Below are 21,928 nucleotides of genomic sequence, written 5' to 3' on the forward strand. Positions count from 1 at the left end.
GGAAAATTATAAATCGAGAACGACGTGGTGGCAGCGTCCTCACCCTAAACCTCGCCAATTCAATTATCAAATTGCATTCAACAATTTTCAAAAATCCCCACAATCCGTTCAATCTGGGGCATTCGCCATTGAAATTGTCCTTATCATTTTCTTGTCCCTAAGTACAAAATTATTAATAGATCACTATTCCCATATCTAGAACGCAAGATCTACATATTTGGATTGACTCCCGTTACATTTCACAGCCTCCCTGACTGTTTCCCGTATCTAAGATGAACTCTGTAGTGAAGTGATACAATGAGATGAGTCAAATTCACTTTCATCTAAGAAATCATAATTGAAGCAGTTGGAGATTGCGTGAATCCTGGATTTTGATTGAGATTTGAATCTAGTCGTCAAATCTACCTGAATGAACCAGGAAGGGGTCTAAAGTTGTATTCTATTCGAATTAAACAGGTTCGAACAATCCCTTCTGTGCTTCACCTATTAAGAGGAGACTACTATGAGTTTTAAAAGTCGTGGGTTATTGGAGTGAGACTTTTCATACGTTGAAGATCGATTAAATAGATCTAAAAACGAATAATTAGTGCAAAAAAAAATTTTTTTTATTGTTCGTTTGCCCGACAACGTTTAAAATGCTAAAAACAGTCCAGGGCCTCCAATTTTGGAGCTACAAAAATTTTTTTTTTCAAAATTTTCGGAAAAATGTGTGGAACAACAATTACGAACCAGTTTTTTGGAATTCAACTCCTACACAGCTGATTTCGGTTTTTTTCATATAAAAAAATTCACGATTTGTGTAAAAAAATACAGAAAAAAAGCAAAGTTTTGCTGAACAATCTCTCGCGCAAGCGCTCGGGATTTTTTAATCTGCAAAACTTGACACCCTCATTTGTTTACAACGAAGCTGTCAGGAAATACCCGATAATTTTGAAGCTCTTGGGGTATTACTACTAATTATTTTTTCCCTCAGAATTGCAACCAAAAGAATTATCTGCAGTTGTTTGGTTGGTTACCCATGACAGTGGGAAATATCGGAAACATATCCGAAATAAGCCCCTGAAGTTTCCGCTTCTCTCCGAATTCTCCGAGGAAGAATAATCAAAAGAAAAAAAATCCAACGTGAAATTTAGCTGCATTATCTTGTTGTATCACTTCGCTACAGAGTAGTTTCCATTAAAACTATGAATACAAACTTTTTGAGACATGGAAAGCGGTAAAAATGACTAGAGTATTTTGATCAAATCGTAAACACTAACGACTTTGAATAACCCAAAAAAACCTTCACAAACCACAAGAAAATGAGTCACTACCCGATTAATGTCTTTTCGATTTGAGTTCTCTCGCATTTTATTGTAATAATCGTTTTTCCGGATGGAATTGAATGAACATCGTTCATTGCTGATAACCATTGGTGTGGTGTGCCTCTTGACTGTCTATACTGTAACCAGTAATGCTATCTGGACTCTGGAGTGAAGCCGCGTAAAGCGGGTTGACCGGTGTTGCATGGGTGTCGAATTGTGTTGAGTCATAGACACTGTGGTTCTGGAAAACAAAGAAACAGTTCCGCTTTTGGATTCCTCAATGATGATCTAAAAATCAATTCCTGGTCTTATTTGGTTTTGTAAGAAGCCATTGAGTCTTCATCGTCATGGCATAATATATCAGTGTTTTTATGTTGAAATAGACATGGAATTCAGGAGTGGAGGGGCAGACGAGGTCGAGCCAATGCCAGTTGATAAGTTTTTCCGAAATGTTTTGAAATTTGAGCAATAGTAAAATTATTTTTTCGTCATTTTGGCTGTCAGACAGCCCTGCGCGGACACTACGCGTCCGCCTATCCCGGCCTACACTGAGAGAAAAACAAACACGTCAAACAAGTCTTGTTCGGGCCAACAAAATCGTTGGTTGAAAATTACCAAAAAAATAATTGTTTGGTTCGAATTTAAAAGTCTCAAACGCGATTAATTGCCCTGCTTTCAACAACACCGAAATATTTCACTTTTCGTGATAAAAAAATCTTTTATAGAAGGAAGTTTATCAAGAAATATTTTATCCCTAAGTTATGAGATTGCAGTTATATCATTATTATTATTTTCTTTAAAAATGATTTTTTGGTCTGTGATGATTGAATGCTGAAACGACAAACTACTACCCTTCGTTTCATATAAAACGAGCATTTACCGGGAGCAAAGTACGTGTGGAGCCATCGAATAACGAAGAACTAGGACTAGAAATTACATTGTTTACTTGCACAGAGAATAAATTTTTTTTGAAAAGACTAACTCTATTTTTGTAATAATTATTTCTAATCTCGGCGCATGCTTTACACGTTTGGCCCAAAAAATCCTTTTTTGATGAGTTTTTACAAACGATTTTTTTTTTGGCACAAGTAAGACTTGTTTGAACTCCGCCGTTTTTCTCGCAGTGCAGTCTTTCGAAAATATCTCAAAATCTGTAGAAGATATCCCCACAAATATCGCCGCGAATTTTCTGCCCTATGATTGAAAGATATTCATAAAAAACATCACCTTGACATCAGCCAAAACAGGAAGAGTCATTTTTTTCGAAACCATATTTTCGTCCATCACAACTAAATTAAAAAATGCTTCGTCACAAAAAATCCTCTTCAATTGAAATTGACCTATCCCACTTTACCCCTCCACAACTGAATTGTTTTCAGTGAAAACCATCATCTCATATCTGTGCTCCACATGCAAATTAAAACACTATAGCAATGATCACGCGCATTCATAAACATTTTTACACACAGATTGAAATTGAAAAAACAAAAAGAGAGAAAACAATTCTCAAATAAAATAAATACGCGAAGCCGAGGTCCATGTCGAGTGCAAAAACACATGTGCAAACGATGTATGTGGCACATCCAACCATACGCAACAACTCAAATTCAACAGACTACGAGGAAAAGCCAAACGTGATGGTGGGTTATTTTTGCTTCGGTGTGTATGCTGGCACTTCCAGATGGACGTTGTCCACACACAGGGGATTACAGAGGCGCAAGAGAAAATAGAGAGATGAAGACTGGAAAATGGACGAGAATGAGACTGAGGCAGCCGTTCGATCTCACAAATGGTACATAACAATTCCAATGAACAAATAAACGCGTTTGATTTATAATTAGCGCAAGTACAATGCCCCACCTCAGTATTGTATTCGATAAATAAATAAAAAACCATGTGCATTTTTTTTGACTACTCAAATACATTTAATAAAAGCCACTAGGCATGCTAATTATTTACACTTTATGAGGAATTAAAGCTCTTTCAAGATACTCCGTATTGCGCATATATTCGATATATTCATAGGTAATTGCTGAGGATAGAAATTATAATGCGCAATTGAATTTACCCTATTCTGAGATAAATTTTAAGCAAACGTTGGGCGTTTGCACTCAGTGATTAATTAATGAAAAAATCCTCAGTGATATTAATTATATGTACATAAGATGCCATACCCCCTTATCTCTACTCACTATTATTATCACAAAATATTTACAGAAGTGAGTGTTGTGCGACAACGGTCCTTTGATAAATTGTAGAGATGTCATGGGTATTTCGTGGATCATTCCAAGATAATTTCGTTTCTTCTTCTGCTGGGAGAGGATTTCTTCGTTTTGGTTACAATTCCAATTTAGCGAGTCTAATGTAATATCAATGAGATAAATGGGGGCATGTAATACACGTTATATAATAAACGTTAAAAAGAGAAAACGAAATTTTTGTCGTCCAACATTTTGGAAATTAATTCGTCAAAATTCCCATGACATCAACACATCCAGAAGTAAATTACGTAACTTGAAAATCAATGTTCAACTATGTATTTGAAGCTGTTGCTCAGAATATCTACCTTATTTTATTACCATTCAAAATTTTCAATTTCGAGATCAAGTAAAACGGTTCAATTCGATTTTGACTGCCAGTTTTCAATGAATATCTCGTGATCTAAGGGAGATAGCGGAATTTTCGACAAAATCTTTTCTGTAGCACTCAATTCGCTCTCCAAAAAAGGTTATTACAAAAATTTTGCCGTCTCCCTTAGATTCGGAGATATTCCCCGAAAACTCAGGTGAGAGCTAAGTTGACTTGAACGTTTTTGAATTTCACCAGTGAAATCATCATTTAAGTTCACTGAGCTCTGTAATTTACACAACATTCAACATCAATGGGTAAAATAAAACCAGTCAACTCAACTTCAAGATGAGTTTTCGTTGCACATTAGTAGCGAAGCGGCAAAACGCTTCAAGTCGATTTTGACTATCGACCAAGTTTCAGTGAATATCTCGGAATCTAAGGGAGATAGCAAAATTTTCATTAAAACATTTTTTGTAGCCCTCAATTCGTTCTGCAAAAAAGGTAATTACGAAAATTTCGATATCTCCCTTAGATTCGGAGATATTCTTAAAAAACTCAGCCGTTTTACCCCTTCACTACTGATTTTCCTCCCGCAATTTGGGAGATACTAAAGAAAAATGAATTGAAGTGTAATGGACGTTGTTCCCCATTGCACCCCTTTACCCTAAAATACGAGCTACATATTAACAAATCGCTATAACAAGTCCTGTAATTTACTTCAAGACAAATCGACCCTCAATTGTCTCCTCGATCCAAAGGTGAATGTGAATCTTCCTTATCCTTCCGTGTCATTGGACTTTGGTAAACAGGTGATTGAATGGACTGCAAGTAATCCCCAAGGCCACCGGATTCCCCTCCCCCATGCCTATCTCTACCCCCCACCCATTCGCGTTTAGAGTAATCACAAGTCGATGTACTAGCGATATCACGTGTCTCCCTGCCAATTTCCAGATCTAGTGATTTAACTGAATGACCGGATGCCAAATTCCTCCGCAACATTGCCCTCGAGCAACCGTCATTATCACTGTCGAGTATGTTCTGAAGACTACTCTCAAGAGGGGGCAAGACACTCGTGGAAGGGCTTTTGGTCACCAATTTCGATTGCTCTGTCATTCTGATGGAATTTTTACGACTCGACTCGTCAACGGCATCAGTTGACAATGTACTCAGTGTATTCTCAAGACTCGATTTGCCCGATTGAGTGAATAAATTGGCCCTACTATCGTTATCCTTTGGTGTGTACATAAAATTACTAGCTGTACTGGGTGATAGTACAAGATTAGTACGCTGATCAACAAGATCTGTTACACTAGTTTGTGAACTACGCTGACGTAATTTTCTAGCCTCTGGCGACAAGGCGTACAGAGTTGCTTGGGAACTATAGCGACTTGTACCAGGGGTCTTGGGATCCCTCCTGGATGATAGGGAGTACAGGGAGGTTCGCTGCTTCAAGGCGGGCGGTTTTGCTGTGAGCGACTCGTATAAGGGCATGTGAATAGACGGAGTATGGACCTGATATATGTAGTCGCTGTCGGTTTTCAATGATGAGAAACTCTGCTGGTGGGGGAGGGACACTGTGTCCTCTTCCATTCCATCGTCCACCTGGGCTTTGTAGGAGAACTGAATCGATGGCTGGGATACTCTGTGAACAGATGAACATTTTTGGGGTCAAGTAATGTGATTTTTGTGAGAAGCTGAGGACAAGAGCATTTAGAAACTTTTCGAGGGTGCAATTGGGGATGCAAAGTGACCGTCGTGTCACCAAAAAATGACGGTCTTGTATGACGCACAATTTTTTTTAGCTAAATGAGTGGGAAATTGCTCTTGTATTGCATATAGTATAGTTATTTTTGTTAATAAATTAGCAATATGCTTCTGAATGGTTATTTTGCACACTATTTCCTTCTATCGTGCATAATTCAGTGTTTATTTCATTATTACATTATATTAATCCGATAAAAATTTTCGTCTCGGATTTTTATTCTTTGTTATTTTTTTATGTATTCTGTCAAAATGTGAGGGTAGAAATTGAATTGATGGGTATTCTTTCATTATTTGAAAAAAAAAAATATATATATACATATATATCAATTTCAAAACTTTCCGGAAACATGGAAAAATCGAAATTTTTATTTTCTTGCTGATCACGTATCTCTGATCTTTTTTTTCACTTTCTCCCATTGAAATTAGATCATAGAGAGGGAACATATTGATTTTTTTCGAAAAATAAAAAATCAGTTTTGAATTTTTTTAGAAAAATAAAAAATCGTTTTCTTCCATTTTCCAGAGAGGATTTATTATATTATGCTGATATTATTTAACATAAATATCTCTTCATTTGAAAATGAGAAACTGTTCCCACAATTTGTATACAACAATGGGAATAGAATCCAATAAATTGCCCGGTGGCTTGGCGCACTGGGTAAGTTCATTGCCTCACATGCGAAAGGTTTCGAGTTCAAATCCCGGCCGGGTAGAATGGTGCGATCTAACCATTTAAAATCTTGATCATCATCGCAGTGTACCTTAACCGAGTCGAAGCGATGTAACGATAAAAAAATAACGATAAAAAAAATCCAATAAATTTAATTTAATCTAACCGCAAAGAAAAATTAGAAAGAAAACAATAGAATGAATTAATATAATATAATCTAGTAGTTTTATTAAATTGAATAAGTTGTCTTTTTAACCCCTAGCGTACGGGGCCTTTCTGTTACGCATCAAAAATTGAAGCTACACTATCCAGCTTTCGCATGGCGCTGGCGGAATTGGATTATCTGTCACGTTCTTGAGGGGTTAACTAATTTTGGCAGATTTTGATCTGTTGGTAAATGTTTTTTTTTTCATGTTCAAGGAAAATTCTGTAATTTTTTCGGCTGACAGCAGAACATATAAAACCAACTTTTCTAACGTTGAAGAAAAATTAATCGCAATAGTCTCGGCAGAAATGGATAAACTAATTTTTCCTTATACACGGGCTCTTATGAAATTTTTTTCGTCAGATGTTTCGATTTTTCACGTCCTATTGAATATCGAATCTAGGGGGTTTGCATAAAAAAATTATGCCACTGTGGAAATAATGCAGTTGATCTTTTCAATTTAACGAATTAATTCACTGCAGTTCAATTTTTCACTCCACTTGTTTTTGCTTTGCTTCCACTAGTTATGATCGAAATTTCAGTATTGCAAAAGTAGGCAATGATCAACAATTTCCAGACTAAACATGATGTAGTTTATTGTCTTTCGCGCTTTTATAGTGATCGTTCTAGATTCTCATCTCTTCGGTGATACCATTTATCGAAAACTCCGATTTCCTCGTCGGTGTCTGTGCTATATTTCATACTGCAAATTGGTATTATTGATGATACTAAACAGTCGATCGAGATAAAACAGCACTAAGGTGTTTATATTGAAACTCCTTTCCATTGGAAATAAGATTTTTCTTCAAGAAGGTTTTTAACAAGAACTTCTTACAATGGAGTTATGTATCATATATTTGATGAGAAGGGATTTTAATTTAAAAAGCTTAAAAATATCTTTCGGTATTTCCTTCTCAATTCAATTATTTTTTTAAATCAACAAGCAACAAATAAAAACTGTATGTACCATGTTTTTTTATTTTTTCGAATGTCTGTATTTGTTTATTTGATTTTTCTGATGATTGCTGAAAATTCCAAATTTTTCATGAATTTCCCTGAAAGTGGCATTCTGATGGTTTCTTCAAATGGTATGTTTCAAATTCATTCAAATATGTATAAATAAAATTTTTCTATTAACCTTTCAAGAACATATTGCTAATTTATTAACAAAAATAATTATATACGGAGAAAAAAATACCAGAAAAATCACTACTTGCACGGTAAAATGGGCTTATTTAGACGGTTCCGGAAATTACCGTGCCAGCACCAGAATTTTTGCTGCGTGCCACAAGAATTTTTCTCGAATTTACTACGAAAAATTCTTGTATTCCACAGCAAATTTTCCGAGTCCGTCCAATTGAACCCATCTTACCGTGCCATCACAGTAATTTTTTTTGTATTTTTTTCTCCGGGTACTAGGGGAGAGTCGGGCAAAATGGGACGTGTTGAGATCTTTTCCAATTGTCAAGATCTTCACTTATAATGAAGCTATTTAGTTGTCAATATCTTCATTATAAGTGAACATATTGATATCTTCATTATAAGTGAAGATATTGACAACTAAATAGCTTCATTATAAGTGAAGATATTGACAATTGGAAAAGATCTCAACTCCAATTGTCAAGATCTTCACTTGTAATGAAGATATTGACAATTGGAAAAGATCTCAATACGTCCCATTTTGCCCGACCCTCCCCTATATACAATACAAGACCAATTTCCCACTTTTTTTTTATAATTTCCAACTGGTGATTTTCTTGGTCTAAACAATCCTTGTTCGTTTTCCTCTCGGTGTAAATATTCGGGATAAAATTCATAATATTTAGAGACAAAATTCCCAAAATTTCGACTGCTGTCACTGGAAAACTGACAGTCTTCATTTTATTAACTCTATGATTTCTCACTCTTTAAGGACTCTGTCCTAAACAGTCGGAGCCAAAACTAAAACGTTTTTGAACTCTGAAAAATCATACCTGGTCCATACTAATGGAGCTGAACCTAGCAGAATATTCATCAGCGGAGAATTCAATTTAGGGGATATTTAAGTGTAGGAGAGTCAAATAATCATATGTACAAATGTTTTTTAAGTGCAAAAAAGTTTGTACATTACTTAAAAACATCTGTCGACTCCTGGACTCGCCTAAGACAAATCTTCTGCTGTCGAATCTTTCGCTAGTTTCAGCTTCATTTCATACTATCATGATAAACAACATTGAGAATTTTTATGACTCACCCAAAGACCTCTGATAAGAAGGTGTGGTAAACGAGCGGTGTAAAAAACGTCAGGTATAGCGCGGCTGTGAAATCCACGACGCACAGTCCAGCTGGGTTTTGAGTGTAATTCAGAAGTCCTGCTCCGATTGATTGTATCAGATTCAAGGCTGCTAAAGCTCCGACGTAGATGTAAAAACTTTTTTTCGCTGAAATTGCATAATGCGGAGCAGGGATCGGCATTAATATTACTTTTAGTGATATTTTTACTGCAATTACATGTTACTTGATCAATCACAGTAATGAGGAGAGAATATTTTTCATTGGACCGCTTTACAGGATGCATTCGTTGTTTACAGTAGAGGCTTCGTGTAAGATACCTTAGGGACGGTAGGAGAGTGGAATTCCGGGAACCCCTATGCCCCCACTACGCGCGCCCATAGAGAGGAGAAAAATAAGGATCAGCGGGTTTCAAATAAGACCCCTCGCTCGTTGCGCCCGAATTCAATGGAATTTTCATTTTTACTGAATGAATATCGATAACTAATCAATTTATATGTGTTTAATGTTGTGAATTTGCATCGCCGGTGTTCCCTTTTCTCTCTAAACATGACCCCGCGTGATAGAATGGTAGCCGATGTTGGGGAATTGTTGATGGAATTGAGAATAATCACAGACGAAAAATTACGATTTTACGATGGGAAAAGTGGAAAAAAAATCGATGTATATTTCCATTACTTGAAAAAAGTGCTGTGACCCCCTCCCCCCTTAAGGTCATTAGACCCTCATGATCACTTGGTTCGTCCCTCCCGTTTAATTCTTAACACCGTTTGATCCTTATGACTACTCTCTTCCCGTTGAAAAATGCCCAGGGCCATAGGTATCTTATAAGAAGTCCACGAAACAAACATTCGGGAGGCGATAAAAGTGCCGAGAGTGGGGGCAGGCCTCGAGCGCTCGGAGCGCGAGGTATCTTAAAGAGAGGTATCTTATACGAAGCCTCTACTGTATTTCCAATATTTATTGACATTTGAACGCATTGGCTTTTAGGACCCTTGATTTCTCACCCTTTTCCAAATTTTGCGATCACTCGGCCACTGTTTTTTAAACAGATCCACGATTAGTTTTTTCATGTAATTGATTTTTGAATCTTTCTCTCATGATAACCACAGTTCGTATTGAAGATGGGCTCAATCGCGTCGGTAATTTTTGAGTTATTCGACTTGTTCCGAAAATTTTTTATATGCAATATCTTCAAAACTACGCAACCAATGTCACTTTTTTTTCAAAATATTCGTCTCGACACCTTTTATCTAAATCAATCATACCGTGGTGGCACCTGTTTTCGAATGGTTAAGGGGTACCCCCCCATTGATATCGAATTATCCGTCTTTTCCCGTCAAATGTGAAATATTAACTTTTAAAAGTCAATTCGGATATTTTTCCAATAGAAAGACACTTGATTTTCATTGAAAAAGTTAGGAATGAGATGAATATTCGAGAAAATAAAACATAGCGCCCCGAACCCAGCAAATTTTTTATATGCAATATCTTCAAAACTACGCAACCGATTTCCCTTTTTTTTTTTTCAAAATATTCGTCTCGACACCTTTTATCTAAATCAATCATACCGTGGTGGCACCTGTTTTCGAATGGTTAAGGGGCACCCCCCCATTGATATCGAATTATCCGTCTTTTCCCGTCAAATGTGAAATATTAACTTTTAAAAGTCAATTCGGATGTTTTTCCGATAGAAAGACACTTGGTTTTGATTGAGAAAATTAGGAATGAGATGAATATTCGAGACAATAAAACATAGCGCCCCAAACCCAGCAAATTTTTTATATGCAATATCTTCAAAACTACGCAACCGATTTCCCTTTTTTTTCAAAATATTCGTCTCGACACCTTTTATCTAAATCAATCATACCGTGGTGGCACCTGTTTTCGAATGGTTAAGGAGTACCCCCCCCCCCCAGAAATGCCTAGAAATATTATGAAACGTGAAGAAACGATGTTTTTAAAAAATGTCTGTATGTGTGTGTACATTCATGTCCGGTTGTCCAGACCTGTCCCTATAACTCGAGAACGATGAAAGCAAAGACACTGAAATTCTGGCTGCTAATTGGTACTACTGATAGTCAAATTTGTGCTAAATTTCAGCTCGATCGGTTGAGCGGTTCCTGAGATGTAGCGATTCCTCAAAAATCGTTTTTTGCCGATATCTCCTTAACCATGCGACGGATTCCAATTTTTTTTCAAAATACTCGTCATGATTCCTATTCAAATGGATCGAAAAAGAACCATTCCACCCTGAGCAATGTAGTTTTATCCTTGTTTTTCGTTTTTTCACGTGAGATTGCTTGTATACATGATAACTTAAAAAATAAGTTTGATCAGGGCTCGAGAAAAATAAGACTCCCCTTCCGTTTCACCCCCTTGTGATCTGCAGACGGAACACCTAAAGGGGAGACTACTATGAGTTTTAAAAGTCGTGAGTTATTGGAGTGAGACTTTTCATACGTTGAAGATCGATTATATAGATCTGAAAACGAATAATTAGTGCAAAAAAATTTTTTTTTATTGTTCGTTTGGCCGAAAAAGCTTAAAATGCTAAAAACAGTCCCGGGCCTTCGATTTTTGAGCTACAAAAGATTTTTTTTTCAAAATTTTCGGAAAAATGTGTGGAACAACAATTACGAGCCAATTTTTCGGAATTCAACTCCTACACAGCTGATTTTGGTTTTTTTCATATAAAAAAATTCACTATTTGTGTAAAAAAATACAAAAAAAGAAAATCTAGCCATGTAAGAGGTGAATTAAAAGAAACTGTCTCGTAATTGTTATTCCACATATTTTTCCGAAAATTAAAAAAAAAAATCCTCCGGAGCGCAAAAATTGGAGGCCCTCGACTGTTTTTGGCATTTTAAACGTTTTCGGGCAAACGAACAATAAAAAATGTTTTTTTTTGCACTAATTATACGTTTTGAGATCTATATAATCGATCTTCTACGTATGAAAAGTCTCAGTCCAATAACCCACGACTTTTAAAACTCACAGTAGTCTCCCCTTAAGTTACTTACGGTAATTCTATGCTTTTATCTAATTTGTTTCTCTGTTTCCTGTGCATGACTCGTCTTTACTACATAATAAACATCAACAATCAATCAATCTTTCCCCTTTCCCTATCCTCTAAAACTGTTTTGGGGAAACGGAACCCCTGCGTTTATAAGAATCTTTAGAATTGTGTTTTCTCCTGCAATTATCATTTTTTATTCATTAAACTACTTCATTGACTCAACAATGCGATAATCGAGTCGATAAAATAATTTCATAGATAGAAATTAATAATTGTAGGAGAAAACACAATTCTAAGATTTGATGTGGACAAAGGGATTCCGTCTCCCCTTAAAGTAATGTAGGATTAAATGATGCTTACTAGGTAAATTCAATCTCTCCCGCAGTCTTGTCCTCGGTAGAATAAGTATGAAAAGGTAAATAAGCGTGAATACGAGACTGCTGCAGAACCAGAACATCATGCCCCCATGTCCAAATACGTAAAAATCTCTACTAGGAATGTGGAATGTATCGTCCGGTAAAACCAACTCAAGTGTTCCCTGAGTTATCGTGAACGCTAGGGATATGAACGAGGTGGCCAGCAGTACTCTCTGAATACTGGAGCGGCTGTCCAGGTGCCCTGAAAATGCGGAAATACCGTTCAGTAATGGGCGAAAAATTTTGGATTTGAATTGGGCGGTGATACGTACCAAACGCCAGTCCAAATATGACAACACTCATCTCTGTGGAGAGAAGAAAGAACCTAACTGTCACCCACAACACTTTGTCTGCTTTTTCACCAACATCGGCAGCAGCATTAACTGTCATTGACACCACACACCTTATCACTGATATTACAACGTTACAGAAAACGAGTCCGTAAAATGCTAAATATATTGGACTACTTGTTGCACGTAACTTGAGCCTAGCACGATTGAATCTCACAAGGATGAATAGAAGAAACACTAAATTTGGTATCAGTATCACTAAATCCCATATTCGTACCCTGGAACAATAGTAGAAAAGAAATCATAGAATTATTAAGCGTGAAGTACTTACGGGGGGGTCACAGCGCTTTTTTCAAGTACCACAAGTATTCAGTGGGAAATTTCAGCAAATTTTCGTCAATTGCTTCTTCATGCAGTAACAATGTAGGCATGAAACGTCACGAAATTTCCATTTTTCAATAATACTGATTTTCTTTTTACGGTTTTTTTCAGTTTATCTAAGTTTCTTTCAGTTTGTTATAGACCACACTGTAGATTCAGTCATTTTCAATCATCAAATTTGTCAATTAAATTGCGTGAGAAAATTTTTTAAAAATCATGAATACTCTGCGTTATGCAGATCACGTTTTGCACAGAATTATTATTTTTTAAAAAGTCGTAGTCTTAATTTTTTTAGGCATGTAATCGATTTCTGGTGAAATTCTGAATATGAATTAATTTTTTATAATTCCGAATAAAAGATTTTTATGGTGGAAAATTGATTCTTTCAAAATTATTTATACAAAATGCTCGTAACTTTAAAAAATTGAAATTTTTTAATTATTTCATGAGTCTTCGCTCAAAAGTATGCTTTTTAATTTTTTTCCAGATTTTTAAAATGTTTTCTAATGAGTCAATATCCTAATTCAAATTCAGACTTACAAATTTTAAATAATAATATCATTGCGAAAGGCGCGGAAACTTAGGATCGAATGGAGCTCAAACGAAAGCTCTGATGTTCGACTAAAAATATAGAAAAGCATTTCTCTCGATAAAAAATAGCCAAAGTGCTTGGATATCTCTAACAGAAGGAAATGAGTAATTTTAAATTTCATACGATTGATTTCGCGAAGGGTCATATCGAATATACAAAAAAAATCATTTATAAATATTGAAAATTGTAGAAAAATTGTAAAGAAATCAAAAAAGGTCAATTTTCGATAACAAATTGAAACCAAAATTCGATGGGTATTAATCACGGAAAGCTCAACCAATAATCAAATTGCAATAAATTTGGAAAATGATGAAAATGAATATCAGCATTAAAATGCAATGGAACTTACCATCGGAGTAGAAACTGGATTTCAAGTTTTTTCGTCGTCAGACGACTATTTAGTAACACTCAAATCAATAATCAATAATCTTGATCATCAATAATGATCATCAATAATCTTGATATCTATAGTGTAAGAATTTGGGTTTCGTCGGACAGTCGTCTGACGACGAATAAACTTGGAATCCAGTTTCTACTCCGATGGTAATTTCCATTGCCTCTTAATGACTATACTCCTTTATAAAATGAAATGCAATTATTCACTTGTTTCTTTTCCACTTACCCGGGTGTTTCCTTGAAACGACTTTTGTTGTGTTTCTTGGGTTTCCGAGTCAGTAAAATAATTGAATCCTAACAGGCAAAGGAGGGGAGGAGGGACGGGTGCAATTATTTAACCAACATTTCTATCTTCAAGAAACAGGTAAAAATTGAAATAAAAAAAATTCCTTAAAAAAAACACCCGGTTAAGTTGAAAAAAAAACACGCCAAGAACATCTCCATTAACTTCCCCTTTAAAAGAGAATGAATAATTTTACCTAGACTCTTGGATCTCCTTATACAACACAAGCTTGCAAAAATGATCATCATCGTCAGTAGACGAGCTGGCATTAGGATCCGCAGTCGTCCCCAGGTCCAGAGCCTTGCGCCAGGGCTCGGACACTGTCTGCTCACCACCCCCATACATCTTTCTACCACTTCGAGATATCCCAGACCTCGAGATCTCAGCGAAACATTTTACTCCTCAGCAAGTCTGCAACAAACCCAAACACTTTCCACATTGATTACGTATTTCCCACCAAGCCCTAAACAACAAAGTTAATCTCCTCTCAGTATTCCTCCGCTATTTGAAGCCAAACTAGGGTAAACAAGCCAATTGCTGGACGGTTAAGGGAATTTTGAGTTTCGTGGTAGGATCTAAAGTAAAAGAATCACCTAAATGGGGATGTGATGGCTTCCATACCTTCAAGAATGTTTTATTTAGCGGAAACAAATTATTTGAAGTGAAAATAACAAAACAAAGAATAATTAAATCAAGAAATAGTTGAAAGCAGCCGAAACCCCTAATTTCTGGACAACTGAGCCATATGTTTGTTATTTATTAAATGTAGATCAATGGAAAAATTAATTAGGATGTTGCGGTCTGTGGTTAATTTGCTGTATTATGATGTTAATTTACACTAGAAAAAATAGTTTTTACAGTGACAAAACACTATCGATGTCAAGCTATTCTTTTAGAGATACTCCTTAAAGTTTTTTCAAGAACGTTAAATTGTTATTAATTCTTTTAAGCGACGCAAGATAATTTTAGGTTGTGTTGATCTTTTTAAACTGATTAATTCGGATAATTATTTTCTAAAGCCTTATGAAGATTAAATTTTAATCGAAACGTCGCGATATTCGGCCATGAGATAGTGTCGTTTTTACTGTGTCCAAAATCCCATGATTCCACCTCAGAAAAAATAATTGATCACATGATTACACACGAGTAATATTATTAAAAGGTGAAATAATCAGTACAATTTACAAGAATGTTTTAATTAGCAGAAAACAATTATTTGAAGTGAAAATAACAAAACAAAGAATAATTAAATTATGAAATAGTTGGATGCAGTCGAAACCCCTAATTTCTGGACAACCGAGCCATATGTTTTTTATTTATTAAATGTCGATCAATAGAAAAAATAATTAGGAAGTTGCGGTCTGTGGTTAATTTGCTGTATGATGATGTTAATTTACACTAGAAAAAATAGTTTTTACAGTGAGAAAACACTATCGATGTCAAGCTATTCTTTTAGAGATACTCCTTAAAGTTTTTTTAAGAACGTTAAATTGTTATTAATTCTGAGGCCCGTAAAATCTCGAAGTTGGACGGCCAAAAACATAGAATAGAATAAAATGTTATTAGTTGTTTTAAGTGACGCAAGATAATTTTAGGTTTTGTTGATCTTTTTAAACTGATTAATTCGTGTAATTAATTTCCAAAGCCTTATGAAGATTAAATTTTAATCGAAACATCGGGATATTCGACCATGAGATAGTGTCGTTTTTACTGTGTCCAAAATCCCATGATTTCACCTCATACAAAAAAATCATTGATCACATGATTACACACGAGTAATATCATTAAAAGTTGAAATAATCAATACAATTTTCATTCTATTAATGGAATATCCAATGCAAGTTGAAATCGTCCAGAAATTGACCAGTTCACCCTAGCACCTGTACATTTTTTACCCCTCACCCATCGCTTCACGAACAACGAATCGCGATTACAATTTCACTCTCTAGCATGCGTATATAACATGAACCCGTTGTAAACACTTTCTCACAATACTCGCCTGATTCATCAATGAATCACGCACAGCCTTGATTAAAAAAAAAAACATAACCTCAAAAATAGACGTCGAACAACAAAACAAAACGTTTGACAGATGGAATAAACCTAAAGCCCAATGATGTAGCAGAGTGTCAACCGTCGAAACGTCATTGACCCAAAACAATGATTATTACCGTAAATAATAAAGGGAGAGTGGAGACTGCGGAAAAAATCGATACACGACCTATTGCATTACTCAGCAAGTGAATCTCCCCAGTATGAGTGCAAAAAAATGAGCCAGTCGCCATAACTGATTTCTACTAATTAAATAACGTTTTAATTGACTTACCGTGTGCACGCAGATGCGCATTTTGGTTGAAAAGCCAACTGTTGTCACAATAATATTATGAAAAATTCAATCGTGACGCAATTTCGCGACTTTCCCCACTCCGAGTTGTGTCAACCACTGATTTCCCCTTTCCAAGACACAACGATCTCCATCCTCGCACGGAGCTGCGCCCCAATTGTCCCTTAATTCTTTCGGAAATCACAGAAATTATCAAGTGTCACTCGGGGGCTTCGGCTCCGCCCTGTTTCTAAAATACCGCCACACGAAATAACTCAACACTGTGTATTTGAAGGCAATTAGAATAAATCCAATACGAACGCGCTTCATTCCCGTCACTGTCAAGCTCTTTGTCTGTTTCTCATCGTCCAGATGGAGTCTTTGATACTGGCGATGCACTTACACTTGTTTCATTTGTCCTCAATTCGGTGGAGAGGTTTTAAACGGTTTTTAATAATGCGAGTAGCCGATTGGAGGCAGATATGCGGGGGAAATAACTCGTGATTTTTCTTTTGGGTGTATTGTTTTGACGGGAGAATGACAGCAATCCCGGAGTGAGGGGATTACGTCATGTTTGGAATGAGCACCACTTTTGCAGGAGGGATCTGTACAGGCAGGGAACTGCTTTATCGGAGTACTCCATCGGTAACGTCAAAAATTTGAATTTGAAAGTGACCGCAGTGTTGATGCTGCTCTTTCATATGCCCTTTTTCTTGTTAGATTCGATAGGGGTGGGTGGGGTAAAATGGACACTTGACTTTTTTTGAAATGTTCATGACGAGTTGAGTTGTTCATGAAATGGAATAATTTTATTTTTCAGTAGACAGAACAATGATTCCTCTTTGTGATGAGCTTAGACTGAGCTCAATTCGCGATCGCAACGTATGTTGGGTTCGATCCCGGAGAATTGGCCCTCATTTTTTCATAATTACTCTTAATAATAAATATGGATCAATAGGGGCATCGTGGAATGGAGGAAGCACTCTTTCGAAAAAAAACGGGATAAATCAGTAGAAACGCGGTAGAACGGTTTATCTCGAAATTTGCGACTTCTTCTAGGAGGACCGTAATAGTATTTTTATTTGCTACTTCTCACGATTCCTCGTCTGGAAATTGGTATTGCATATTTCTCAAACTCAGAAATTTAAAAATGGGGATGGGTGATGTTTTAACAAACATTGATTATTCAAAAAATCAATGTCTTGCTCATTACACAGAACAATTTTTTTTAAAATGTTTTTTCATTCCTCAGGAATGTATTTAGTATGTATTTACATTCTTGAGGTACGCACCAGAGGTACGCACCACAGACCGCAACATCCTAATTATTTTTTCTATTGATCTACATTTAATAAATAAAAAACATATGGCTCAGTTGTCCAGAAATTAGGGGTTTCGGCTGCATCCAACTATTTCATAATTTAATTATTCTTTGTTTTGTTATTTTCACTTCAAATAATTGTTTTCTGCTAATTAAAACATTCTTGTAAATTCCTGGTGCGGGTAAAATGGACACTTTTGACTTTTTTTGAAATGTTAATGACGAGTTGAGTTGTTCATGAAATGGAATAATTTTATTTCTCAGTAGACAGAACAATGATTTCGCAACGTATGTTGGGTTCGATCCCGGAGAATTGGCCCTCATTTTTTCATAATTACTCTTAATAATAAATATGGATCAATAGGGGCATCGTGGAATGGAAGAAGCACTCTTTCGAAAAAAAACGGGATAAATCAGTAGAAACGTGGTAGAACGCTTTATCTCGAAATTGGCGACTTCTTTTAGGAGGCCCGTAATAGTATTTTTATTTGCTACTTCTCACGATCCGCGTCTGGGAATTGGTATTGCATATTTCTCAAACTCAGAAATTTGAAAATGGGTATGGGCGATGTTTTAACAAACATTGATTATTCAAAAAATCAATGTCTTGCTCATTACACAGAACAATTTTTTTAAAAATGTTTTTTCATTCCTCAGGAATGTATTTAGTATGTATTTACATTCTTGAGGTACGCACCAGAGGTACGCACCACAGACCGCAACATCCTAATTATTTTTTCTATTGATCTACATTTAATAAATGAAAAACATATGGCTCAGTTGTCCAGAAATTAGGGGTTTCGGCTGCATGCAACTATTTCATAATTTAATTATTCTTTGTATTGTTATTTTCACTTCAAATAATTGTTTTCTGCTAATTAAAACATTCTTGTAAATTCCTGGTGCGGGTAAAATGGACACTTTTGACTTTTTTTGAAATGTTAATGACGAGTTGAGTTGTTCATGAAATGGAATAATTTTATTTCTCAGTAGACAGAACAATGATTTCGCAACGTATGTTGGGTTCGATCCCGGAGAATTGGCCCTCATTTTTTCATAATTACTCTTAATAATAAATATGGATCAATAGGGGCATCGTGGAGTGGAAGAAGCACTCTTTCGAAAAAAAACGGGATAAATTAGTAGAAACGCGGTAGAACGCTTTATCTCGAAATTTGCGACTTCTTCTAGGAGGGCCGTAATAGGATTTTTATTTGCTACTTCTCACGATTCCTCGTCTGGGAATTGGTATTGCATATTTCTCAAACTCAGAAATTTGAAAATGGGTATGGGCGATGTGTTAACAAACATTGATTACTCAAAAAATCAATGTCTTGCTCATTACACAGAACAATTTTTTTTAAAATATTTTTTCATTCCTCAGGAATGTATTTAGTACGTATTCACATTCTTGAGGTATGCACCAGGAACATATAAAAACTAAACTTTTGCTTACTGGGTTACTACGAGTTATTTAATTTTGTTTGTCGTCTGTTAATCCACAATTTACCAAGTACCGGTTTACAGAGAGGCGTACCTCAAAAATTATTATCGTTACCTTCGAAATCGATTTAGACAAAGATCCAATTTTCTAAAAAAAATGACTTAAACCGTTTTACCGCTGCGCTACTGAAATTCAAATATTTCGTTTCGAAATAATATATTGTAACATTATCGATTACGTACAGATGAATTAGTCAGTATTTAAAATTAAGCAAACACCCTGTAAAACCCATAGAGAAATATGTTCTGTGGTCCTGAGGTCAGCTTCGAACATGAGCCCCTCGCCCATCGCATTGCGGCGCCGTGAAGTCACGTAAACTGGCGTCTTCACAGTATTTTGTAATGTCAAGCGATGGGATTCGATAGGAACAATCGTCAAAATTGGTAATTCCTCGATTAAGACCTTGGGGTGTGATCTCCGGAGGCAGTGGTCTTTCTTGTCCCACCTCGCGCCTTCCAAATATAGTCCTTCGACGTAGCAGCCCTGTATCGAAATATTTTGCATTATGAAGACTTACTGTCTCCACAATTCAGGGTTTTTCAATTTAGAAAATTGTTGTTACCTGGTCAGGTCTCTCTTCAACTTCATCAGTGGTGGAAAACTTTGAGACTTCTGTGTACGTCAGTGATTTATCGAGTGGCCAATTGTTTCTTCTACATGCCATCTGGACTAGAGCGGCTAGATAAGTCTGTGGGATGTGCAGACCTGAGAGCCAGATGACTACAGGTTCATTGCATCCAGCCTGAAGAAATAGGAACCAGAGAAAAATGAAAATGTTAATAAATTAGAATTTTATCAGACGAATATTTATACTGTTTGATGAAAAATTGTCAAGTTGGAATTGTGGCATGAAGGTGTAATTCATTCGAAGCGATTTATAGAATGTACGAGTGAAACTTTTGGTTTAGAATTGTCCACACGTAAAAAAATGTTGAAATTTTATAGGCAGGTTCGCAGTAATTTTCAGGATAGTGACAATGAAATGCATTTTGAGGAAAAGATTCTCGAGATTTCAAATTTCAAGGAGAATTCAAATAAATTCAACAATTTAAGGTAGATATGAGAAGTAAATTCACCAACTTATTTGAGTTTTTAATTGAAAAACGAGATGAATTTTCCAAGAATTTTAAATTCAAGAACATGTTGACTTGAATCATTCGTATTTACCATTATTTTTAATGAATAAATGAAGTGAAATTTGCATCTTCCAACGATTTTTCAATCAAACTGTGAAAAAATTGATGGACTATGGACTCTTCGACGACATTTTCTAAAAATGTATTGGCAATGCCACTTTTTGAAAATTTTCGGGGTTCCCTGCAGGAATGTTCGAATTTTGAGTTCCTTACGAGGAATCTCCAATGAACAACACATCATTTTTTTAGATGGAGAATTCTACCAAATTCTGTCGGTGCAAGAGTTCTGGGGGAACGTTCTGTTCAGAAGATGTTTCCGCTGATACAATCGGCGAAAAATTAATACGAAGTTCAATCAAAATCCAATTGAATTTTCTAGCGAATTCGCATGTTTTCAGCTACGCACGTAGTTACAGGAACAACGACGTCGGATTGGTCGAAAATGTAACAGGAATGAACCTCATGTTGTAACTAGAAAGTCAGCTGTTGTAAACGAAAAGTGAATCTCGTAAACAAAAAGACATATTTCGGTTATTATCGTAAAAGTAACGTAAAATGCCATTTTATGCATAAAAATCTGTAAACGAAGAAGTCTAGCGTCTCGCTACATCCGAACACAAGAGTTCGCGTGGACCAGCGTCGACCGGGACACACAGACCTGAGTCACTCACAGAGAATACGTCGCGCGTTACCTTCATAATATTTCATCCGAATCTGAACACGAATTCAGTCTGGCGCTAATCGCAGAATCCTCAGCAAGTCGACCACCCGACTTCTACTTAACATCTTTCCTTTTGTATATATTCTTCAACGTCTTGTAAATAAATTGTGATTAATTAACATGCTCGCATTGTTAGTGAATTGAACCTTCCTACAACAACTTCAATTCCTGCAGAGGGACTTTTCCAAGCACGAGTTTCAAAAAGTCGCATTCGTCAGAAAATACTTTTATCGCCTGATGACATAATATACTACTTTAGCACGCCGTGAACGTAGCAGTAGTAACAAAAAAGAACAAATACGCAACAATATTAATATAAATTTTAGTTGAAAAATCCAAAAAAGTAGCTCTAATAGTGTTGCGTATTTGGTCTTTTCCTCCCTCTCAACCATCTTCATGTACGATCGCCTCTTTCTAACTCGTTATTCTTTTATCTGAATTCCTAGTCTGCGGACATGTCTCTTTTTTTATATCTTTTACTCATTCTTTTCGCCCCATTCATTTAGTAAACTTTTTCCATTGATAAATAGTCTTATAACTTTACAATATCCTCAATAACTCACCCAGTTCGTATACTGAACAATTCGTCTATCGAAATGTTCCATCCACCCTCCCAGATTCTTCATAGTTGGTGGCGCCAGTTTCGCCCATTCAAAGGGTAAAGTTCCATTATAAAGCGCATTCCCAACGCTCTCTAAAATCGAATCCATTCCTATCTCCCCAGCGATTGCCTGAAATTATTTTCTCAAATAGAAAAAGAA

At 36.0% G+C, this 21,928-nt stretch overlaps 2 protein-coding genes across 5 annotated transcripts in view; both read right to left on the reverse strand.

Annotated features, from left to right (window-relative positions):
- Positions 1 to 938: 938 nt before the first annotated feature.
- LOC107036207 (transmembrane protein adipocyte-associated 1 homolog) lies at positions 939 to 17,032 on the reverse strand. 4 transcript variants are annotated; one of them, XM_029125957.1, is made up of 7 exons: positions 16,489 to 17,032; positions 14,359 to 14,573; positions 12,493 to 12,788; positions 12,165 to 12,422; positions 8,748 to 8,934; positions 5,388 to 5,517; positions 939 to 1,545 (listed from the first exon to the last, which is right to left on the reverse strand). In XM_029125957.1, exons 2-7 carry the CDS (start codon positions 14,505 to 14,507, stop codon positions 1,396 to 1,398), a joined length of 1,170 nt encoding a protein of 389 aa, XP_028981790.1. In that variant the 5' UTR covers positions 14,508 to 14,573; positions 16,489 to 17,032; the 3' UTR covers positions 939 to 1,395. The 4 variants fall into 4 exon arrangements, with proteins under 4 accessions (XP_028981790.1, XP_015109475.1, XP_015109476.1 ...); XM_015253989.1 differs by lacking the exon at positions 939 to 1,545 and having other exon boundaries at positions 4,390 to 5,517; XM_015253990.1 differs by lacking the exons at positions 939 to 1,545; positions 16,489 to 17,032 and adding an exon at positions 16,334 to 16,381 and having other exon boundaries at positions 4,390 to 5,517.
- Positions 17,033 to 19,462: 2,430 nt separating this feature from the next.
- LOC107036116 (dynein heavy chain 10, axonemal) overlaps positions 19,463 to 21,928 on the reverse strand; it is a 39,261-nt gene continuing 36,795 nt past the window's right edge. Inside the window, exons 22-24 of the mRNA XM_029125953.1 lie at positions 21,731 to 21,898; positions 19,873 to 20,052; positions 19,463 to 19,793 (exon numbers count right to left, since the gene is read on the reverse strand). Of these exons, the coding sequence (XP_028981786.1) occupies positions 19,500 to 19,793; positions 19,873 to 20,052; positions 21,731 to 21,898 (642 nt within the window). The 3' untranslated portion in view covers positions 19,463 to 19,499. The remainder of the gene's footprint in view (positions 19,794 to 19,872; positions 20,053 to 21,730; positions 21,899 to 21,928) is intronic.

Source organism: Diachasma alloeum, unplaced genomic scaffold, assembly GCF_001412515.2.
Source record: "Diachasma alloeum isolate Michigan unplaced genomic scaffold, Dall2.0 Dall_scaffold_00206, whole genome shotgun sequence".
Taxonomy (NCBI): Eukaryota; Metazoa; Arthropoda; class Insecta; order Hymenoptera; family Braconidae; genus Diachasma; species Diachasma alloeum.

Bases quoted from the DNA above. Each gene is read 5' to 3' on its own strand.
- LOC107036207 (XM_015253989.1), bottom strand. From the start codon at position 14,507: ATGTATGGGGGTGGTGAGCAGACAGTGTCCGAGCCCTGGCGCAAGGCT. The intron at 12,423-12,492 runs GTACGTATCACC...CCGCATTTTCAG, and splicing joins CATATTTGGACTGGCGTTTG to GGCACCTGGACAGCCGCTCC. The intron at 5,518-8,747 runs GTGAGTCATAAA...ATCTGTTCACAG, and splicing joins TTCTTATCAGAGGTCTTTGG to AGTATCCCAGCCATCGATTC.